Source organism: Scyliorhinus canicula, chromosome 10, assembly GCF_902713615.1.
Source record: "Scyliorhinus canicula chromosome 10, sScyCan1.1, whole genome shotgun sequence".
In the NCBI taxonomy this organism is placed as follows: Eukaryota; Metazoa; Chordata; class Chondrichthyes; order Carcharhiniformes; family Scyliorhinidae; genus Scyliorhinus; species Scyliorhinus canicula.
Window position 1 is genome coordinate 127,390,630 of NC_052155.1, and position 24,146 is coordinate 127,414,775.

The 24,146-nt window shown below is 47.4% G+C and overlaps 1 protein-coding gene across 2 annotated transcripts; it reads left to right on the forward strand.

The window, feature by feature from the left end:
- The first annotated feature begins 2,195 nt into the window (after window positions 1-2,195).
- On the forward strand, window positions 2,196-23,252 carry LOC119972949. 2 transcript variants are annotated; one of them, XM_038810481.1, is made up of 4 exons: window positions 2,196-2,305; window positions 8,177-8,321; window positions 19,641-19,758; window positions 22,983-23,252. In XM_038810481.1, the coding sequence occupies exons 1-4, from the start codon at window positions 2,215-2,217 to the stop codon at window positions 23,121-23,123; spliced, it is 495 nt and encodes a 164-aa protein (XP_038666409.1). In that variant the 5' UTR covers window positions 2,196-2,214; the 3' UTR covers window positions 23,124-23,252. The 2 variants fall into 2 exon arrangements, with proteins under 2 accessions (XP_038666409.1, XP_038666410.1); XM_038810482.1 differs by lacking the exon at window positions 2,196-2,305 and adding an exon at window positions 7,780-7,896.
- The last annotated feature ends 894 nt before the right edge of the window (window positions 23,253-24,146 follow it).

Here is a 24,146-nt window from a genome sequence, read left to right on the forward strand (position 1 = left end):
GCACAGAGTTTTGCTGTAGGTGGACAATCTGTTGCTATACATTTCAGACCTCGTGAGCAGCTTTGAAAGGATCATGGAGATCTGGAGGAAATTTGGCCCATTTCCGGGGTACAAATTGAACATGGGGAAGAGTGAGATATTCCCAATCAATGCTAGACGGCAGGAGAGGAGGTATGGGGAGTTGCCGTTCCAGGTGGTGGGGTGAGTTTTCGGTAACTACGAATCTAGGTTGCTTGGAGCTGGGCGCAGTTACACAAATTGAATTTGGCGCGACTGGTGGAGGGAATGAAGGCAGATTTCAAGAGGTGTTGCCTTTGTCACTGGCTGGGAGCATGAAGATGGTTAAAATGACTAAGCTGCCCAGGTTCTTGTTCATGTTCCAGAGCCTCCTCATCTTTGTTCCCAAGTCCTTTTTTAGGAAGGTGAACAGGATAATTTCAGGGTTTGTGTGCGCGGGGAAGACCCCGCAATTAAGGAGGATGTTCCTGGATAGAGGGGCGGGTGGTGGATGAGGTGGTTGGCATTGCTGAATTTGATAAATTATTATTAGGCGGCGAACATTGCAATGGTGAGGAAATGGGCAGTGGAGGAGGGATCGGTGGGGGGGTGGATGGAGATGGCGTCATGTGGGGGGGTTCGGAGAACATTTCAGCAGTCAAGGGCATTCAGCCTCTGATCTCCGGATAAGCGTTCTCCAAGGCGGCCTTCAGGACGCGCAACAACGCAGAATCGCTGAGCAGAAACTTATAGCCAAGTTCCGCACACATGAGTGCGGCCTCAACCGGGACCTGGGATTCATGTGGCATTACATTCACCCCCCACCATCTGGCCTGGGCTTGCGAAATCCTACCAACTGTCCTGGCTTGCGACAATTCACACCTCTTTCACCCCGATCTCTCGATCTGTAAAGGTTTAATTACCTGCAAATGCTCGCATTCTAAGCATTGTCTGGCATCTTTGAATTTGTCTAAATATATGTTTCTGGAACATACCTCTTCATTCACCTGAGGGAGGAGCAGTGCTCCGAAAGCTCATGTTTGAAACAAACCTGTTGGACTTTAACCTGGTGTTGTAAGACTTCTTACTGTGCTCGCCCCAGTCCAACGCCGGCATCTCCACATTATAATTCTTCAGTTATATTCGGAGGTGAGTGGTTAAACCAGTTGGCTGCCTTTTCCGATTAAGCCTGCATCCCTTGGACATAGCAGAGATGAGGGCCCTACCAGGAGAATGGCCATACAGAGATTAGCCATGGTGAAAGGGAGTAATGACTTTAGTGTAGACTGCTTCAATCCTGGAGCTGAGGGTATAGTTGAGAAAATCAGTTGCTGCAGGAATATTGTAGCAAATGTTGGACCAAAAGATAGACAGTTGGGATTTTAAAAATGCAGCTGTAAGTGACTTTGAGGATAGATTTTTCAGAGACGGAGAAGGATAGGATGGATGATGGAAAGGGGAATGAGGGTTGAAAATGATCAGAGATGTTCTTATTGATGAGGGAAACTATTGTGTTTCAAACAATTGTCTCTTAATAGGCAGAGAAAGAATGGAACATGGTTGCATCATGGAATGTTTTATGTTGTTAATAGCTCTCTCCACACATGCTTTTGAAAATAACTTAAACAGACTCCATTTTCGAGGGATTATTTCAGAAAAATTTTAATTACCTGGTACTGTCATGAACTTATAATTAGATGCAAATGATTTGTTTTGTTGTCACTCAGATCTGTTCACAAAGCCATATTTTCTCTGCCTCCAGGAATTTTAATGCAGAATTAACTCAGTTCTGCCACACACCAAGTGTGGAGTTTTTTTGTGGGATAGCAAATGGTTTGCATACTAATGATCCATAAAGCTAGTCCAGAGATACTGGAGATATCACACTGCCAAATTAATGAAAAAAATGTGACAGGTATTTTCAGTAAAACAGAAATCATATAAATGGAGAGTATTTATCAGACAACAGCAATCAGCAGATTGCGGGAGAATTTGTGTGCACAGGGACCATTCATAGCAGTTTGTTTTATTGAATTGGGAACTTGCTTCCTATCTCGTCAATAGTGAACGTTTATCTCTGTCCAAATAATTACATGACAAATAAGCAGAACACTACCTTTTCATTTGGAAAAGAAAAATTCTTGATGATCATTTGCGATTGATAACAGTAAATTTGTATATTCTTCATTCTGTTTCTTCCCAGGTTTTTGCAGCTCCATGCTCCTCGTGTTCCTGGTCGTGTTCTGTTCCGATGGTGTCACTATGCGTAGTATCCGTAAACATCGGCGTGGTAACAGGGAAGTAAATAGTGAGTATTCAATCACATATGCACTTAATTGAAATGATCAGGAGTTTTTAGTCATTCTATCCCTTGGTAACATAACCATTTCAAATTATCATTTCAATGAATTGCGCCCTCAGGTTTTTGTTTTGTTTGCATTGGTTATTCAATCCAACACTGACTAAAATATGCTGATGCCAACAGCTGGCCCGCTCAGCAAAGTTCATCTGGTACATATTTAACATGAACTATGGAACCAAGTCAGTTAAATCGGGCGATGATCAAGCGTAAGATCACGCTTGAGATCAGGTGTAGTTAGTATCTGTTCTTGTCAGCTTGGATCTGGGATGTCCCTTGTCTGTGGACTATAAATTGAATTAGTTTTGGAGCAAGTAGATGGGTTAGGGGTTTGCCCCGTCCACTCTGCACACTCATTGGCTTAGTAACTCAGAGAAGAATAAAAAATAATTTACTGAGTTAGTTAAAATAATAAACAGCAATTAAACTAGTTGACTGAATTGAACATATTAAAGAATCTAGAGCTTGTGGCTCCTCTGACCCCAAGCGCTATTAGCAGGAGTTCAACACCTGGTTGGGTCACTGGGTCAAATGATGGGGACCAAACGAAAGGCAGTTCACCAGTCCTCCTGACAGGGTGCATGTTCAACAAGTCGCCTTTCTTTTGCAAATATATAAAGATGAATCCTTAAATATAAATATCAACTGCCTGAAGAAGCAATCCCAAAATCGCAAAGATGGGGGTAATTGCCAAAATCCAAACAGATCTAGACATTTTCCGCTCTGCCACTTCACTAGAATTGTGGCCATCATACGGTTTGTATTGTTTCCGACAAATACAATTTAATTTGATGACAAGGCCAAGTTTCAGCCCAAAATCAAGTTTGTTAATTTCCTGCATTTTAAGATTGTCTGAAAGTTTGTTCTGAAAATGAAATGAAAATGAAAATCGCTTATTGTCACGAGTAGGCTTCAATGAAGTTACTGTGAAAAGCCCCTAGTCGCCACATTCCGGCGCCTGTCCGGGGAGGCTGGTACGGGAATCGAACCGTGCTGCTGGCCTGCTTTAAAAGCCAGCGATTTAGCTGAGTGAGCTAAACCAGCCCCTAGTGAGCTAAACCAGCCCCTGGTCTTGGGCTAGATATTACAGTGGCAAACCGGGGCTCCCCTGAACTCACATTAAATATGAAGGGGCTGGTTTAGCTCACCAGGCTAAATCGCTGGCTTTTAAAGCAGGCCAAGCAGGCCAGCAGCACGGTTCGATTCCCGTACCAGCCTCCCCGGACAGGCGCCGGAATGTGGTGACTAGGGGCTTTTCACAGTAACTTCAATGAAGCCTACTCGTGACAATAAGTGATTTTAATTTCATTCAAGTGATAATATTGGGTCGGCAATCCTTGGTCAAACAGCCAGTTTCTGATAATACAGAAAGTGAGCAGGCGGCAAAATTGGAAATCCGCCGCCATTTAAAAAATAACAATTAGCAAAAACAATTGAGCCTATTAAAGCCTGGGAAATATATTGAGAGTGATTTACGTAGTTATGAGGAGGCAGCACGGTGCCAGAATTTGGCTGTAAGTAGAATTTATTTCTTGGCTGTGATTCAGCAGACTTGAGTTAAAGTCTGCTGAATGGCACGTTTGGTGTGGTGTTTCTCGGTGCCGCACTATTCAATGGTTGTTTGCCGTTTTTTCAGCCTCAGGGAGATTTTGTCTGCCGAGACCACACTTAAAGGCAGCATGGTGGCACAGTGGTTAGCACTGCTGCCTCACAATGTCAGGGACCCAGGTGCGATTCCGACCTCGGGTCAATGTGTGAAGTTTGTACATTCTCCTCGTATCTGCGTGGGTTTCCTCCGGGTGCTTCGGTTTCCTCCCACAATCCAAAGATGTGCAGATTCGGTGGATTGGCCATGCTAAATTGCCCCGTAGGGTGGGTTTATAGGAGTAGGATGGGGTATTGGGCCTAGGTAGGGTGGTCTTTCGAAGGGTTGATGCAGACTTGATGGGCCAAATGGCCTTTTTCTGCATTGTAGGGATTCTATGATTTTATGATTAGAGAGATTTATAACTGAACTGAAACTCACCAGCAGGAAATACTCCTCGCAGATCGGGGCGCTATTTTAGAAGGTTACCCGTATCTCTCTCTCTTTCCCCCCCCCCGGCATTTTTGACCCTTCTCAACCCCCCACCCTTAGGGAGGCCACCGGGAAACCCCCGGGAACATCTGTCAGTGCCAACCTGGCACCCTGACAATGCCAGGATGGCTCTGCCACGGTGCCCAGGTGCCTCTGCCAGGGTTCCAGGCTGGCAGTGCCAAGCTGCCCAGATGCCAGAGGGAGAGCTAGGTTGGCACCCTGCCCTGTACCGGACCACCAGTGGGTGTCCAATGGCCTGAGAGACACCCCCCTCCCCCCAGGTGCCATTACACCTGGTTCACGTTTGTGCTCATTTAAATATTCCAATCTGAATCATGCCCATTGAGGGTGAGATCCATATTGCGATGTTTCACGAGATTTAAGTGAATCTCGCAAGATGTTTTGAGCATCGTGAATCTCATGAAAGGCCCCCCCAAGAGTCAATGGCCACATCCCAACACCAAGTCGGGCGTGACAAGGCCAGTCAATGGCGCCCCTTAAGTATTTAAAGGCTGACCTTACAAATAAAGAGAGAGTGGGAGGGAAGGAGGTCTTGAGACAGGGCTATCCTGGAGACTGAAAACTCCAGCAGGTACACCAGGGATGACTGTCCCATGGGGATTGTGCACCCAGGAGGAAGGTCCTTCTGTGAGGAGGAAATAAGGAGAAGGAGAGAGAGGGGCCAGCTGTCCAGAGGCAGGTGCACCTGGCAGTCCAGATAGGTGAGGGGCCTGCTGCTGTGGGACCTGTACAAGGGTCAGAACAAGACAGGCAACAACAGCCAGTCCATGGCAACAGAAAACATTATCCTGAAGAGAGTCCACAGGCAGAGGATGAATTACCTTCAGCTCTCAGAGTGCCAGTGCCTTTTCAGACTGTCTCTCTCCTGGGAGACCGGGACCTCCATTGGTGCATTGCTGGTTGGTGAGATAACTTGAAATTATCTTTGTGGCCATCCTACACACTGGGCTCATTCCAGGAACCTGCTGGAGACCTTTGTGGCATATATCAAGCTTCAGATCACCATTGTGTAAATGTAGTCACTGAAGCAACGTTTAAGCGAGCGAATTGCTTCATCTCAGAATCTCACAGTGCAGGAGAGGCCCTTCGGCCCATCGTGTCTGCACCAACATGTGAAAAGCACCTGACCTACCTACCTAACCCCATTTACCAGCACTTGGCCCATAGCCTTGAACATTATGATGTGCCAAATGCTCATCCAGATACTTTTTAAGGGATGTGAGGCAACCTACCTCTACCACCCTCCCAGGCAGTGCATTCCAGACCCACCCTCTGGCTAAAACGATTTTCCCTCACATCCCCTTTAAACCTCCTGCCCCTCACCTTGAATTTGTATCCTCCCCCCCCCCCCCCCCCCCCATGACTGCCCCTTCAACTAAGGGGAACAGCTGCTCCTTATCCACTCTGTCCATGCTCCTCATAATCGCCAGCACCACAATCAGGTTACCCCTCAGTCATCTCTGATCCAACAAAAACAACCCAAGCCTATCCAACCTCTCTTCATGATTTAAATGTTCCAACCCAGACAACATCCTGGTGAATCTCCTCTGCAACTCTTCCAGTGCAATCACATCCTTCCTATAATGTGGTGACCAAAATTGCACACAGTACTTCAGCTGTGGCTTCACTAAAGTTCTATACAGATCCATCATGAACTCCCTGCTTTTGTAATCTATGCTTCGACTGACAAAGTGAAGTGCCCTATATATCTTTTTCACCACCCCATTAACCTGCCCTTCTGCCTTCATGGATGTAAGTATAAACATGTCAAATACCCTTTGTTCCTCAGAATCTTCTTTACTACCAATGACATTAGTCAGGCTGAGACAGTCATATATTGTGTATATTGCTGGAGCACACAAGTGTCTATCAAAACTCAATATGGCCAGCCTGGGGCAAGTGTCAATCATAAAGGTTTTCATTCCATCAATGTCCAAATTGTGTGTGAGGATCATTATTAGAGATCATTTAAAAAAAATAAATTTAGAGCAGTCAATTATTTGTTTTTCCAATTAAGGGACAATTTAGCGTGGCCAATCCACCTCACCTGCACATCTTTGGGTTGTGGGGGGCGGTGAAAGCCATGCAGACACGGGGAGAATGTGCAAACTCCACACGGACAGTGACTCAGAGCTGGTTTTCAAACCAGCACCGTAGATAGCAGTGCTAACCACTGTGCCATGTGCCGCCCTATCATTAGAGGATTATGCAGATGGATGCCTGCTATCCTGGGAGTAGTCACAACTCTTTTTTTGAGTAGTCACAATTCTTACATCCAAAGGCATTCCCAGGTGCCACGGATTTTCTGTCTACCAGAGCTATTGGAGGGTTAGCTTCTTGGAGACAAGGGATACCCACTGAAGAGATCACTATGGCCCCATGAGAACACTGCAGACAGAGGCTTAGATGTGGTGCAATGGGAGCCGCACATCCATCACTCACCTACTCAACATGTGATTTTGATGTTTGGACCGTGCTTGTGGCTCTCTGCCATAATCCCTGGCTCTTTTCTCACCAATTCTCATGCCATGCACAACCTGGCATTCCAGAGCAGATGCCTTGGCGGAGATGATCTGATGGATTCAGCCCAATCTGCTGACGATGAGTCTGGGTATGAGCAGGAAGTCATCATTGAACTGTGTGGCTGTCTGCGCTCTGAGCCCCATCGTTTAGCCTGGCAGCTGTAAGAGGTGATAAGGATTCTAGAACATAGAATTTGCAGTGCAGAAGGAGACCATTCGGCCTAACGAGTCTGCACCGGCCCTTGGAAAGAGCACCCCCACTTAAGCCCTACATCTCCCTCCGATCCCCGTAACCCAGTAACCCCACCTAATCTTTTGGGACATTAAGGACAATTTAGCATGGCCGATCCACCTGCACATCTTTGGATTGTGGGACGAAACCGGAGCACCCGGAGGAAACCCACGTAGACAAGGGGAGAACGTGCAGACTCCGCACAGACAGTGACCCAAGCTGGGTATCGAACCTGGGACCCTGGCGCTGTGAAGCAACTGTGCTAACCACTGTGCAACCGTGCATCCACGGTAATAGAAAATACTGGGAATAGGTGGTCTTTTAGCCTCGCAGTGGAAAGACAAACTGAGTTAAAGGGTAGAATTGGACTCCTTAGCCAGAAGTGGAATGGGACAGGTATGCTCAGATGGTATTTCTTCCCTGATAAGGATACTGAATGAGGCACTGGATTTTTCACGCAACTGCCACCAACTCATAGTCAGCCTATTTTTAAATGGGTGGCTGTGACCCACTTCCAGTTCATGACCTAACCCCACTCCCACCAAATGTTCCATCCACACATTCCATTTGCTATATGATTCCCTAAGTGGCCACTAATTGGAGGCAGGAACGAGTGGACCATGAACTTCCCATTCCCCCTCTCCCTCATCCTGCCGGAAACCCTATAATCCCACCCATTGTGTTAAAGGTAATCTTAACATTTTACAAGCTTGCAAACAATTATTATATTGTAAAATCACTGTGATTTGTAAAAGGAGATTACATTTCTGATTCTTTTCATCTCAGCTAATTAAGATATAATTTAAGCCATGCAGTACAATCTGTCACAACATAATTTGTATGAATAAAGCATTCCAGAGCTAGCAATTATGTCATTTAATTACTTCATGATTAGCTGTTTCTGCCACTTTATGGATAAATAAGAAGGCAATGAATTTGTTCTGATAATTATGTTTGTAATTGTGCAGATCAACACCTCCCCAGTTACTTCCAATCAGTACCTCAATGCAGCACAATGTACAATCAATATGTGGTAAAAGCAGAAAAGGTTGTGCGGCCTTTGAAGTACCTTCCTTGGATAATGATGGGACCTTTGAAACATTCAGGAGTAAGGTAAACTAAATATTTGTAATTTTTATTCACTGATTGTAAACTGAATCATGACAAATAGGGCAACTGAGAGGGACGTGAGCAGGGTGATTGGATGGTGCCTAGATTCGGTGCACTGATTCAACAACAACAACTTGTGTTTGGGAAGGCCCATGGTGTTAACCCAGTGACAGGCCAGTGGCCTGCCACACTGGAGCATGACAAGCAAAGCAGTACAGGGTTGCTTACAGACTCCTGGGAGAGGGGGGAGAATCCCTTGTTCAAAGGCACTCGGTGCCTGATCAAGGGATCTGGCAACCGGAATGGGGAGGGTCACTAAGAGCAGCCGTCTATCCCTTGCTGACGACCGCATTCCCCCGATGCTCACACCGCGTGACCTCTCTCTGAGCTGTGGCCTGGGATCCAACGACAATCCTAGGCCTCAGTTGGGTGTCATACCGGCAGATAGTATGGTGGAATTTACACTTTGGCTTTGGTTCCCATTCCATACCAATTACTGTCACCACTATGCACTGTCACATTTATTTGCAAAGGTTAATTATTTTGTTTCCTTTCACTGAGGCAGACTGTCCACTCACAGCCTATTGGCGAGCATATAAGGTGCTTTATCCAAAAATATAGGATTTTCAGCCTGTGAGCGCTGAGTGTCCAATAAAAACTGAGCACTTGCCTGGGTCCTGAAAATCAATAAAGGTAACGATGATGGTATAAGGCATGAGCTAGCTCTAATGGACTGGGAAACATTACTGAAAGGAAGGATAGAGGACAGGCATTCAAGGAATGAATAGGTGAATTCCAAAAGTTCTTTATTTCTATTTGGCGCAAGAAAAGGAATTTTATTTTATTATTAATTTACGAGATGTGGACGTCGCTGGTTAGGCCAACATTTATTGCCCGTCCCGAGTTGCCTTTCAGAAGGTGTGTTGAGCTGCTTTCTTTAACCACTGCAGTTCCTGAGGTGTAGGTACACCCGCAATGCTGATAGAGAGGGAGTTCCAGGATTTTGCCCGAGGGACAGTGAAGGAACGACGATATATTTTCAAGTCAGGGTGGTGAGTAACTTCGAGGGGTACCTCCAGGTGGTAGTTTTCCCAGGTGTCTGTTGCTCTTGTCCTTCTAGATGGTAGTGGTCGAGGTTTTGGAAGGTGACTAAACTGTGGCCAAACCATGGCTTACAAGGGAAATTAGAGATAGAATTAGATTCAAAAAAGAGGCATAAAAGCAATAGACCTGAGGATTGGGAACAGTTTAAAATTCAGCAAAGGGGACCAAGGGATTGATTAAGTAGGAGAAAATACAATATGAAAGGAAACTAGCGGGGAACATAAGAACAGACTGTAAAAGTTTCTAGAGATATGTAAAGAGAAAAGATTGCTAAAACTAATGTTTACAGTCAGAAATGGTGGAACTCATAACAGGGTATTGCTGAGGAACTAAATTCATACTTAGATTCTGCCTTCACAAAGGACGTTCTGAGAAAAACATGTTTCAGTGAGGAGCTGAAGGAAATAAGTATGAGTAAAGAAATGGGTCTGGATTCTCCCAGAATGAGACTATGTCCCCATGCTGGCGTAAAAACGGTGGCGTTTTACTCCCGAAATTCCTAGAAAAAAGTTAAACGAATTCTAAGCCCTGCAGGAGGCTTAGGAGGGAACCACAGTGAATCTCGCAGCTTTTTCTGCAGTTATGGCCTCCGTACCTTCGGGTCAGGGGCTGCGCATGCGCACGACGGCGACTTCCAGCGGCAGCACCATGCTCCATGGTGGACTCGGACCGCGGAGCCAGACAAAAAAACCCTCTCAGGCCACGCGCCCGAGCCTGAAACCCCGCTCCTTTGATCGCCGGCCACCTATAAGGGCCCCCACCCCGTCTCCAATGCCCCTGCCCTTAACCAGAGTAGCCACGGACCGAGTCCGTAGCCGCCACGCGAGTATCCCGTCCGGCAATAGGTGGTTAGTTCCAGGCCGTCGGGAACTCGGCTGGTCGGAAGCAGAGGTTTGCTCAGCGGGCCTCTGACAATGGGCCCCCAGCGTACTCCGCGGTAACGCCTATTTTCGGTGCCCAGAGAATCACCGGATCGGCGCCGGGCCAGATTACAGTGGCAAACTGGATTCTCTGCCTCGGCACCGGCCACGATTATGGTGTTGGGCTGCGGAGAACCCAGCCCTTGATTTGGGAAAATTAACGGGATTGAAGGCAGATAAATCTCCAGGGCCTGGTAATCTTCATCCCAGAGTATTTAAGCAAGTGGCTCGAGAAATAATTGATCTATTGGTGGTCATTTTTAAATTCTTTGGGCTCTAAAATTCTTCCTACAGATTGGAGGGTAGCTAATATAATCCCACTATTCAAAAAAAGGAGGTAGAGAGAAAACAGGGAACAATAGACCAGTGAGCCTAACATCAGTAGTAGGGAAGTTGCTGGAGTCCATTAACAAGGATTTCAGAGCACAGCATTTGGAAAACAGTGGTATAATCATACAAAGTCAACATGGATTTACGAAAGGAAAATCATGCTTGACAAATCTACTACAATTCTTTGAAGATGTAACTAGTAGAGTTGACCAGGGAGAAACGGTAGATGTGGTCAATTAGATGTTCAGAAAGCTTTAGGCAAGGTCTCACATAGCAGATGACTACGTAAAGTTAAAGTGCATGGGATTGCAGTTAGTGTCTTGAGCTGGATAGAAAGCTGGTTAGCAGACGGGAAGCACAAAGTTGGAATAAATGTGTCTCTTTCTGATTGGCAGGCAGTGATTAATGATTGGGATGAGGGGACTAAATGTAGTATTTCCAAATTTGCAGATGATATAAAGTTGGGTGGGAAAGTGAGCTGTGAGGAGGATGCAAAGTGGGCACATGCATGGCAAATGCATTACAATGTGGATCAATGTGAGGTTATCCGCTTTGGTCGCAAAAATAGGAAGGCAGATTATTATTTCAATGGATGTAAATTGAGAGACATGGGTACTCTACGAGATCTTGGTGTTTTTATGCATTGGTCGCTGAAACTAAGCGTGCAGGTACATCAGGCAGTAAAGAAGGCAATTGGTATGTTTGCCTTCATAGTGAGAGTATTTGAGTATAGGAATAGGGATGTTTTACTGCAATTGTATAGTGCATGAGTGAGGCCTCACCTGGATTATTGTATGCAGTTTTCGAGTACTTATTGAGGAAGGATGTTCTTGCTATGTTGAGAGCGTAGCAAAGGTTGACTAGGCTGATTCCTGGGATGGCAGGATTGTCATATGAGGAGAGACTAAGTCGGTTCGGATTATAATCATTGGAGTTTAGAAGAATGAGAGAGGATCTCATAGAAACTTATAAAATTATAACAGGATTAGACAGGGTAGTTTCAGAAAGAATGTTCCTGATGGTAGGGGAGTCCAGAACTAGGGGTCATAGTTTGAGGATAAGGGGCAAATCTTTTAGGACTGAGGTGAGGAGAAATTTCTTCACGCCGAGAGTGGTGAACCTGCGGAATTCACTACCACAGAAAGTAGATGAGGGCAAAATGTTAAGTAAATTCAAGAAATAATTAGATATAGCTTTTGGGGTTAAAGGAATCAAGGGATATGGGGGCAAGGTGGGATCAGGGTATTGAACTTGATGATTAGCAATGATCCATAACGAATGGCGGAGCAGGCTCGAAGAACCGAATGGCCTCTTCCTGCTTCTATTTTTCTATGTATGTTTCTATGTGTAACTTTGGCTCACCAGCTAGGTATGAAACAGCCAGGGTGAATTCTCCGTTAGCAGACAGCAAAATCGGGAAATGCAATTTGACAGATAATAGGTTCTGACGCCAAAATCTGGGCAGGTGCCGATTTGGCGCCAAATTGCGATTGTCAGTCACCTCGAAAATAGCGTCAACGCGTTTCACTCCGCACGTACAATAGGCACCTTTTGCACATCATTAGCAAGCCCAACGTGTGGTGATCCTCGGGTTAAATCACCACCAGTCAAGTCTCCCCCTCAAAGAGGAAGCAGCCTATGGTCATCTGTGATTATGGCGACTTTACCTTTAATAGAGGGACCCCCCCCAGGGGACCCCCTTAATAGGGAGACCACCCCTAGGGACCCCCTTAATAGGGAGACCCCCTGGGAGTCCCTAACTGGAGGACCTCCCCAGAGAGATCTCCTGACTGAAGGGACCTCCCACAGAGACCTCCTGACTAAAGGGACCCTCTCCACAGACCCCTCCCCACACAGACCCCCCGCCCCATCCCCCCAAGAAAAGGCGCCCGTATCTGGAAGTTGGGGAGCAGATCAGACAGAGGCAGTTCAATAATTACAGATGTAACACTGCTCTGGAGGCTTCACGTGTCCATTCCTCGAAGGAGAACAGCCATGATCTGCGTTTCCACCCCGCAGATCCATTAGCTGCAAGTTACTAATTTTGTTCTAGTAGTGGGTTGTGATTGACAGCTTCCACAAACTGACTGCAGTCTTGATTCATTCATCTCCCTTCACGGTTCAGTGCTGTAAGTGGTGAAACCCCTGATGCACTATCAATTACGACGAGACAAGAGTAGAATGTAACCGAGGCTTTATTACACAGAGATGTGTGGCCTCCTACAGCAGCTGGCGAAATGGCTGCTGTTCGGAGAGCACACATATTTATACTCCGCCTACTGGGCGGAGCCAGCAGGCAGGGATCTACCCCCGTACCTGTAGTACAGGGGCCTTACCGTAATACCAGTATATACAATATAATGCAACAGTGGTGACTACCACAACCCCAATGATGACAAACATCAACCACATCAAAGAGAGGTAAATGCATTCCAATCCCTATGTGCATTACAATCGTACAAGCCTGTAATTGCCATTTCGAGCGGGCAGCCTGATAGTGGGATTCCCTCAGGTTTCCCTCATATTCCTTGTCATGCATAAATTTGCATGGCAAGGGATACGGATTTGCTTCCAGTTTTGCAATCCCAGGGGAATGTAAATCAGTTGCAATTCTTCTGCGACAGGAAGACCTCGGGCGGAATTCTCCGTTAGCTGATGCCAAAATCTGGAAAGGCCATTGAATTGGTTCCAACACCGAAATCATGGCAGGCGCTGATTTGACGCCAAATCGCAATGCTCCAGCACCTCGACAGCGGTATCAATGGATTCCAGAACGCATGTACAGTAGACACCGTTTGCATGTCATTAGCGTGTCCGACCCGGTATTCTCGGGGCCTCCGCAATTCTCTGCCTCCGATGGGCTGAGTTTCCGACGGAGTGGTTCACTTGTGCTTGTAAAAATCGTGACTCCCGCGTGGTGGCTGCTGAGGGAGAGGGAGGGGGGTACGGAAGGCGTCCAACATCGCCATAGTTTGCTGACAGTTGTGCCGCTGGCCGGGGGGCTTTGCCAGGGTCGGAGGAGTAGCGGGAGGTGGCTAGGAGGTGGGCTGTGGGGTTGGGGTGGACGGGCACAGAACACCATTGCCGCAGCCGGAAAGGCAGCCATGAAACTGCGCACACCGCTAACAGGCCACTTTGAACCTAGTGCCACCAATCGTATAGGTGTCCCCAAGGCCACCCCCCTGGGTGCCCTTATGCCCCAGCCGACCCATCAGCTGTATGTGAACGCTCCAGCACAGCCAGTGCTATATTGTTGGTTGGGATGAGTGTGTGTGGGGAGGACGATGTGTATTTGCGGCTGCAGCTTGTCAGCCTCCCGAATCCCGCAGTTTTCCATTGGAATCAATTGTGTATCATGCAGCACCAGTACTAGCCCCTCAATGGTAGCGGAATTGGTCCAGTTGTGGCGCTGGTTTTTCTGTCGTAAAAGTCCATGGATTCTGTGTTGGCGTCAACATTTCGAGCTGGATTCTCTGATTTTCAGGCTATGTCCAGAGCATGAGACTACTATTATGATCAAAAAGTTGGCGCCGCCCCCGCACATATGATCCGGCCGGTGGGGGGCTAGCAGCCACGCCACATAAAACCCCTGGCTTTATCTGCAGATATGGATGGAGAATTGCTGGGTCCATGGCTGCGCATGCGCATGGCGGCGGCCTGCAGCGGTCGTGCCGTACAACATGGAGGTAGCCGCACGCAGACCCGCCTGCCAGATAGTGCCCCCCGTAATCTCCCTCGCCAATCCCCCAGACCACCCCCCACCAGTCCCCCCCCCTCGCCCCCGCCGAAGCCCCCTGGCCAGCGGAACGGCTCCCCCCTCGACTGTGGTGGCGCTGGACGCATCCTGCAGCCGCCATGCGAAGTTGACAAAACCTCAGACCACAAGTGATCCACGCCATCGGGAAGTCAGCTCATTGGGGGCGGAGCATCTGGGGAGGGCCTTCAGGGGACGAACGGCGTGTGGAATACTCACCGATTATGCTGTTTTGGAAGGGGTGGAGCATCCGAAAACAGGCGCCAGCCCTGATTTTGGCGTCAAAACGGATTCTCCGGCCAATTGGCGAATGTGAATTTGGCGTCCGCAATCGGAGAATCCAGCCCTTAGTCTCAGAAACAGAGAATCCCGCCCGTAGTCTCTCAAACGGAGAATCTCGCCCACTATCCTACAGAGCCTTGCAGCTTTGTGGATGCCAGTCAGCGTCCAAATTGATCTGAGGCAACAGCTCTCGCATTCTAGGGCGAACCACTACCCTCCTCCCTGATTGTTTTTCTGGGCCATGTGACCCTAGTTTTTCTGGACCATGTGACCCTATCAGCCAATCGACTCTTAAAAGGGCCGGATACCACATCCCTCCCCCTCTAAGTCCTTTTAAACAATGATGATAGTTAAACCATATATTCCCCAATAATTTTAAGATTTAACCCAATCAACCAGTCCATCATAGATTTACTCTTTCTGGTGGTTTCCGCTTTCTGACAGAGTGGCGTGACTCCATTGACTTGGTGTATGTGTGGGCACTGCAACTGGACATGAAGGGATTGTGCTGGTGGGTACCAGAGGGTGGTGAATAACAAGCACACAGATCGAATGTGGGGAGGGTGTGAGGTGTCAGTCAGTGATTTGTGGGTCGTGGTTGTGGGGTGTTCAGAATTTGGGAGTGACAAGCGGGACTGATGCCAGGATAGAGGTGGGAACTTACCCTTGTAGCTTAGTGGAGGTTGTTGGTTTTATTACGACATTATACGGTGGTCCTCCTGGTCATGCTGCCCGCACTGACAGCCGCTGCCACTGCCTCCCAGGTAGTATTGGTGGCCTTGCTGCTGATCCTCAGACCCCCTTGGGAGAATAGGGTGCCTTGTCTCTCATTCACACTGTCAAGATGTCTGTCCAGATCGGCATCACCAAAGCGAGGAGCAGGTCTGCTCGCTTTCATGCTTGTTTGTTGACTGGGAGTGAGTGGTGAGCGAGCATTTAAAAGCAGCTGCCCCTTGTTAGTGTTGAATCTGGCGAATCAGATGGCGAGACAGCCAGTAATGGCGAAAGACTCATGAGGACTCATTTCCGGCACTAAGTGACATCATTGTGAAACATCCAGAATACCGCATCCAAAATTATACTTAGAAATGTTTTGATTAAATCGCGCCCAATAATGCCTATTGAGACAATTGTCCCAATAAGTTCTAGCTTGATCTTCTACAAAAGTTTCATATTATAACACCATGTCATATTATGTACTTAATATGGGTTTTCATTAATGAAATCTTGAGGCTTGTGAATCGAAACATAAACACTTTTACTGGTAGACTTTAACTATGTACAGTTCCAAATATAGTCTTGCATGGAGTTGTTCCATGCAGGCTTGCTGCTTACCAAGTCCTGTGCTAGACTGTCCTCTGACCATGTGACTACACACATCACCATGTGGGTGGTACCACTCTCCAATACCACACTGACTCTTGCCCTGTCGAGCACTTTACCTTATAATGCATGCAGGCGCATATCATCACAATCCAACCCGGTCTTCTGTCTTGACATTTCTTTCACAATCGCAGCCTGTCACGTGTGAAGGAATGGTGGAGGTACTCTGTTTCTGAGGTTGTGTGATAAAGTTTCTTCTCTTTTCAATATTTCAATTTAGCATCTTTTTCATCGACCATTTTATCATATTAGTTATTGTCCTTTTCCATTTACGTGACCATTCCAGAATCTTGTTCTGGCCTGTAATCTCAGTTTCTTTCTCTGACTGAATTGCATATTCTGCTGTCAATTCCAATGTTTTTACCACTAATTAACTTCTCATTGCCAAGCTCCTTTCTTCAAGCTCTTATTCTCCTGATTCAATTCTTCACTGCACTTGGTCTTATTTTCCGGTTGCTTTTTCATGGGTTCAGCTTATTTTCCATTGTCTCATTAAATTCTCATTCTTCTTAACTTTTGTCAATTTTGAAACTTTGTTTTCCAGTTTGCGGTCAGTCATTTCATCTTGTTTTAATGTCTTCTCTAGAGCTTTAATTCTTTTTGCTGATTCACTTTATGCTCAATAGTTCCTAGTTTCTGCTGATGTCTTTAATTTTTGCATTTTTTATGAGGGAAATCCATCATGTTCTCACTGGACAAATACATTTCACGCCTGGAACCTTCATTTCTACTTGTCTTAACTTCAGCCAAACCCTTTAGGCTTCACTGTTGGTCAAGTCTGTCTCCGGCCAAAGTGTTGACTTGCTTCCATTCTACAATTCTTTTGTTGCCCTTCATTTGGTATTTTATTGTCTTTTGTTGCCTTTCTTCCAGGGTCTTTCATCGTTGCCCTCCTTTTGGGGTCTTTCATTGCCCTCCTGTGGTCTTTCATTGCCCTCCTGTGGTCTTTCATTGCCCTCCTGTGGTCTTTCATTGCTCCTCAATAAGGCATAATAACAAAAAGGGGTAAAATTATGCACAGATCACACTTCACATTATTGACTCAATATGATTTTGCTAGAATAGGATAATCGACAACATCCACCCTCATGCTCACATCTCACACTCCCATGCAGGGAAAAGGAGAGCAATAACTAATCAACAACATAATCACAAGGTTGTAACGTCCAGGATTATAGAAGAATTGCATGATAAATTACGAGATAAAGACACCATCCATATTGCATGAGAAGGTAAAGGATAAGCCAGGATCAGCAAACACTCTTTAGGATCTCTCAAGGATTCCAATGTTCGAAATATTAGGAATTCTCTACCACAGAAAGCTACTGGGGCTAGTTTGTTGGATATATGCAAGAAGGAGCTGGGCGTGGCCCTTGCAGTTAAAGGGATCAATGGGTATGGAGAGAAAGCAGGAGTGGGATACTGAATTTGCAAGACCAGCCATGATCATATTGAATGGTGGTGCTGGCTGGAAGGGCCGAATGGCCTACTCCTGCACCTGTTTTCAATGTTTCCATGAAGCACCATCACTTCCACCATGCTGTCTCTCTGATGGTCGGGCAGTCCACAGCCTAGGTCCTGGCCGGGTGGGGGATGGAGTTGACTAGCTTGGCCACCTCCAACCCATGTATACCACAAAGTTGTTACAAGATCAAGGTTAAATGATTTGAGCTGAGTCTCTTAAAGCTAAGTACTTTCCATGTTCATCAATAATTACAATTTCAATGAGATGAACAAACAAGTGCAAAAGAGGAAAAAAAAAGAAGTTGCTGGTTGCAAGATTCAGAGATAGATGATGCATTTGGAAGGAAGCCAAAAACAACTGAAGAAATATTTCATTCAAGTGTGAAGTGTGGATGGAACATAAAAACCTTGTTTCCTTGGTTGATCACATGATCACATTGAACAGTGGGTCATAAGACACAGGGAGTTCGATGGAAAGAGAATTCCGACGATTCTCCGATTTCCCAGCCATGCGTTTCCCGGCAACGGGCGGTGGCACGCCATTTGCCGACGGCGGGATTCTCTGGTCGCACCACTGTCAGTGGGAATTCCGATGGAAGCAACCCCACGCCGCCGGGAAACTGGCTGGCGGGGGTGCGCAGCCAATGGGACCAGGGAATCCAGCCGCCAGCGAATGGCCGGAGAATTCCGGCCCCTTAACGTCTATAATAACAGCCAATCTGACACCACCTGGTATTGCTCCTCTGCAACATCTTTTAATATTTTAATATGTTAAAGGCACTATATAAATGCAGGATGCTGCTGTTGTTATTGCTTGGTTTGCATTTCTGCATTTCTACTGAAGTTGCAATTTTACCACGAATAAACCTTAGTCAGCAGCTCTACAAAAGTTCAACTCATAATTCCACTTGTGCCCTTCATCTGTCCTGTCAACCTAATTTAGTCGTTGATTTTTTAAAATGGCAATCCAACACTTTTCCTCCCCGATTCCCTGTTGGGGTACGGAATACAGTCATCAGTTGCCATCCAGAATCTCACTCAAAACGCCTGTTCGTATGAACCTTGACATGAATTATCAGCAGAGTATTTAACCAAAGGATTTGAAATCACAGGTACATGTGAATCTGGACTTTCTTTTTTTGAATTATTTTTATTGTTTTGCATTTTATAGTAACATTGCAGAGGACATGAGGACATTAAGCAATAACACAGAAGTCTTTACAAATTCTGTATATACTTATAATGAAAAATGAAAATCGCTTATTGTCACGAGTAGGCTTCAATGAAGTTACTGTGAAAAGCCCCTAGTCTCCACATTCCGGTGCCTGTTCGGGGAGGCTGGTAGGGGAATTTAACCATGCTGGCCTGCCTTGGTCTGCTTTAAAAGCCAGCGATTTAGCCCAGTGTGCTAAACCAGCCCCTATATATGTACAGGAAGAGAATATGGTACCTGAGGACAATTCCAGGAGGGGAACAAAACAGAGGTGTAAAGGTATTATTGTTGGGGCCCTGGTTTTGGTGTCCCCAAAGCTCGGCCACTCTCTCTGTGCCGTTCCTGTGCTGGAGGTGTTGCCTCCTGGTATTAGAACATACCAGGAGCGCCCTTGTTGCTACCATGGTATACTTCTGGTGAGTTTGTACCTGCGTACTTCGCTGTCGTATGTTCTCTCTCGTTCCCCTTCCTTGTTTGCGTTGCGTCCTGGTTGATGTTCCCTCCCCCACTTCCCCTTCTCCTACCCCCTGCCCTTTAACCCCACCCCCCTTTCCCCCATCTTCCTACGCCCCTCTTGAATCTGAACCTTCCTGATGTCACTAGACAGTAACCAGAGTGTGAATGCTAACTGATTATTCCCTCCCTAAAATAGGTCCCATGATTCAATTGTAGTAATCCCATTGCTGCTCAACTGGGATTTACAAGACAAATCCCATTCTGAAAATCCGATTCTAACAAGTGAACAAGAAACTGAAGTGAGCTGTTAAATGTCACTGGCGTTGATTTCAGAATAATCTCAGCATTCACAATTTATCTTTTATATAAAAATGCCATGTTTTCTATATGCAAATAAAAGTTGTTTCTGTTTTTAGGGTTACAGTGGCAGGTGGGCAAAAATGTCTTATTCACAAAGGAGTGGAAATATTTGCTAGGATTGGGAAATCTAAGACTGTGGTTGAGGATGCCAAACACTTGTCATTTGCCTGGAAGGTATAGAGGAACCCTTTTCTTTATCTCTTATAAAACTAAATGTCACAGCCTAAGAATTGAGGCACACAGTGCCTGTTGTTTTGAGCACTGACTGGTTACTGAATTCCTAATAGAGCATGCTAAAAGCACAAGCCATTGACTTCTAGCCAGAAGAGCACTTCTAGCTATATTGGACATGTAGGTGTATTGGTGGCAGAACTGCATGTCAAAGACATTAAAATAACTTAGTCAAATTGGAATCTTGTGTATCTTGCAGAACCCGTTTTCGATTTTCAAATTTTCCAGGGATTCCCTTGTCATTGGTTTGACTCGCAATTGTTTTAACTGGCAAAAGTCCCTCATATGGACTTGGAGTTGGAAGGAGCAGTTCCTGCTGACCCCATACTGAGCAAACATGGACTACCCTATTATTGCCACATTCTGCAGTTCCCCCATCGCCCCAGCCCACATCACCCACTGTCTCTATCACAAACCCTTCCTTGCTTACATGAAGGCTGCTGTTCTCCGTTTTCTTTGCCTGGATGTCTTGAATGCGTAGTTTAGAACAAAGAACCTCAAGCTAAGGAAATTAACAAAGCTGATTTATTAACACTACTTCAATTAGATTAAAACATATTCCTAAAAAGTTGCTAAAATAAACTGTGCTACAGTAGTCCCCCTTTATAACGCGGGTGTTGGGGTCCAAGACAGCCACCCGTGTTGTATCCGAGCCGCGGATATCCACGATGGGGGTTTTAAATTTATTTAATAATCTATGCTAGCGCTTCCCATTGTGAGTCTACGGGGGGGCGGGGGGAGAGGTCAGACCCCCGTAGACTCACAATGGGAAGCGCTAGCATAGATTTTTAAATAAATTTAAAACCCCCATCGTGGATCCAATTAAAATTTCAGCGGCCGGCTCACTTTGATCCGGAGAAGGAAGCTGCTCTCACTGAAACAATCAGCCGGCCGCTGAAATTGACACTGCCGGCTGCTCTCTCCCTCCAATCCAACTTTTAAGTTTTAATGTTTCTGATTGGAGGGAGAGAGCAGCCGGCAGTGTCAATTTCTTTTTTTTCCCTCCGGCTTGCCCATTCTCCCCCCACATCCTCCAACTAGACCCCTCTCCCCCAAACCCTCCGACTCGCCCCCTCTCCCCCCAACACCCTCCGGCTCGCCTCCTCTCCCCCACACCCTCCGGCTTGCCCCCTCTCCCCCCACATCCTCCGGCTCGCCCCCTCCCCACACCCTCCGGCTCGCCCCCTCTCCCCCCACTCCTCCAACTAGACCCCTCTCCCCCCACACCCTCCGGCTCGCCCCCTCTCCCCCCACACCCTCCGGCTCGCCCCCTCTCCCCCCACACCCTCCGGCTCGCCCCCTCTCCCCCCACACCCTCCGGTTCACCCCCTCTCCCCCACACCCTCCGGCTCGCCCCCTCTCCCCCCACCCCTCTCTCCCCCACTCCCTCCCCCCTCCACTCCCCTCCCCTCTCCCCCCCCCTCTCCCCCCCCTCTCCCCCCCCCCCCCCTCTCAACCCCCTCCCTCCCCCCCCCTCCTCCCCCCCGCTCCCCCCTCGCCCCCACTCCCCCCCCTCCTCCCCCCCACCCCTCCCTCCCCTCTCTCCCCCCCCTCCCCCCTCCCTCCCCCCCCCTCCCCCCCTCTCCCTCGCCCCCCTCTCCCTCCTCCCCCCTCCCCCACCCCTCCCCCCTCTCCCCCCCCCCCACCCGCCCCCTCTCCCCCCCCCCCCGCCCCCCCCTCCCGCCCCCCCCCCGCCCCCTCTCTCCCCCTCCCCCCCCCCCCCCCCCCTCTCTCCCCCCTCCCCCCCCAACACCCTCCGGCTCGCCCCTCTCCCCCACACCCTCCGGCTCGCCCCCTCTCCCCCCACATCCTCCAACTAGACCCCTCTCTCCCCCACACCCTCCGGCTCGCCCCCTCTCCCCCCACACCCTCCGGCTCGCCCCCTCCCCACACCCTCCGGCTCGCCCCCTCTCCTCCCCCGTCCCCCAACACCCGCAGGGCCCCCCCTCTCTCCCCCAACACCCGCAGGTCCACCCTCTCTCCCCCAACACCCGCAGGGCCCTCCTCTCTCCCCCAACACCCGCAGGTCCACCCTCTCTCCCCCCACACCCCCAGGGGGGGTCTCCCCCACACCCACAGGGGGGTCTCCCCCACACCCGCCCCCCTCCTCTCCCCCCCCAACACCCGCCCCCCCCCTCTTCTCCCCCCCCCAACACCCGCCCCCCCCTCTTCTCCCCCCCCCCAACACCCGCCCCCCCCTCTTCTCCCCCCCAACACCCGCCCCCCCCCCTCGGCAGTGTCAATTTCAGCGGCCAGCTGATTATTTCAGTGAGAGCAGTTTCCCTCTCCGGATCAAAGTGAGCCGGCCGCTGAAATTGACACTGCCCGCTGCTCTCTCCCTCCAATCCAACTTTTAAGTTTTAATGTTTCTGATTGGAGGGAGAGAGCAGCCGGCAGTGTCAATTTCAGCGGCCAGCTCACTTTGATCCGGAGAGGGAAGCTGCTCTCTCACTGAAACAATCAGCCGGCCGCTGAAATTGACACTGCCGGCTGCTCTCTCCCTCCAATCAGAAACATTAAAACTTAAAAGTTGGATTGGAGGGAGAGAGCAGCGGGCAGTGTCAATTTCAGCGGCCAGCTCACTTTGATCCGGAGAGGGAAGCTGCTCTCACTGAAATAATCAGCCGGCCGCTGAAATTGACACAACTGACAGTTGGGGTCCATAAGCCCCCCCCCGCGGTATATCGCGAACCGCGGTATTGCGGAGCGCGGTATAACGGGGGACTACTGTATAACTACAGAACTCTCAAATACACAACTACCCTATCTCATGCCTAAATACTCGCAGAATCAAGGGTCGTCACGTCATATATATATGTGACTGCTCTTGATTACCATCTGGTTGTCACAAGTATTTGCATGAAATTGTTAACCCTTTATCTCCCATACAATATCCATACAACTGTGACTATGCCAGCAGTGCTTCAGTCTTCAATTATGCTTTGCCAGAAGCTCTGCACAGCATGCCAACTCCAGGAAAATGAGGAATGACACCTAAAGGCAGGGATGCCTCACGCCCACCATTTGGGTACAAGGATTATATGCTGCACCTTCCTCACTGTGTAGCTAAAAATGGGCGTGCTTGAAATTCTAGGTCGATGAACTCGGGTGTCATGAAAACTTTGAATATTTTCCTAGTAATCTTTTGTTTATATTTTCTGTTACAGGTGGAGGAAGAAAGGCCAGCATATAGAAGAAAAATGCTTGAATTTATCCATGCATGTGGTGAAGATTATGATGTTTTAACAGACAACTGTCATGATTGCACAGAGAGAATGATGGAACTGACTGGCGCTTCTTATTTTTAAGCTGTGATTATTTAAAATCTAATTTTGGAATTACTTGGTGGTCAGATCACACCAACTAATGTGTGGATTGTTGGTCATATTTTAAAAAACTATATATTTTTTCATAAATATTATACTTTACAAATCTAATTTTCTTGTCCTATCTATTTCTTGATTATTGTTGCAGACATGTTTTAAAAATTTACGTGAGATGTTATACACTAATAATATTTCAAATTGTCGCTGCTACAAAATGAATATTTATGACAATATGACTTGTTGATGTGTAAAAATTCAGTATTTTTGCAAAATCAGTTTGTTCTGTGATGCAGAATATGCAAAGCAGGATTCTATTAATTTTGCAATAAAGAACTAATAAATCCCTGGACCAAATATCAAACCTCCGAGCATATTGAAGGAGACTATGGAGGAACATTTTCATACACTTCAAACATCATGGAAGAAGAATCATTTGGCACTGGTAGAGTTCCACTGGACTGGATGGAAGCAGATACGATACTCATGTTTAAAAAGTGAGGAACAAATCTGATCCACGCAATTAGTCTAACATCAATAATGGATCCATTAACGGTAACCATTTAATGGAGTAAGTTGGAAACATGCACATACATCAGTGGTTTAATTTAAAAAATAGCCAATGTGGATTTACAAGGAGAAGATTCTGCTTGGCAAACCTTGACTTTAAATATATTGCAAATAAGGCAACTAAAGCTCCTGATGGTATATTTATTTGGATTTTTAAAGCTTCTGGCAAGGTGCCACATGAAGGATTTTACTGTTGCTTCACAGTCCCAGGGTCCCGGGTTCGATTCCCGGCTTGGGTCACTGTGCGAAGTCTGCACGTTCTCACTGTGTCTGCATGAGTTTCCTCTGGGTTCTCCAGTTTCCTCCCAGTAGTCCCGAAAGACATGCTTGTTAGGTGAATTGGACATTCTGAATTCTCCCTCTGTGTTCCCGAACAGGCGCCGTAGTGTGGCGACTAGGGGATTCTCACAGTAACTTCATTGCAGTGTTAATGTAAGC

Bases quoted from the DNA above. Each gene is read 5' to 3' on its own strand.
- LOC119972949 (XM_038810481.1), top strand. From the start codon at position 2,215: ATGCTCCTCGTGTTCCTGGTCGTGTTCTGTTCCGATGGTGTCACTATG. The intron at 2,306-8,176 runs GTGAGTATTCAA...GTAATTGTGCAG, and splicing joins TGGTAACAGGGAAGTAAATA to ATCAACACCTCCCCAGTTAC. The intron at 8,322-19,640 runs GTAAACTAAATA...TTCTGTTTTTAG, and splicing joins TTGAAACATTCAGGAGTAAG to GGTTACAGTGGCAGGTGGGC.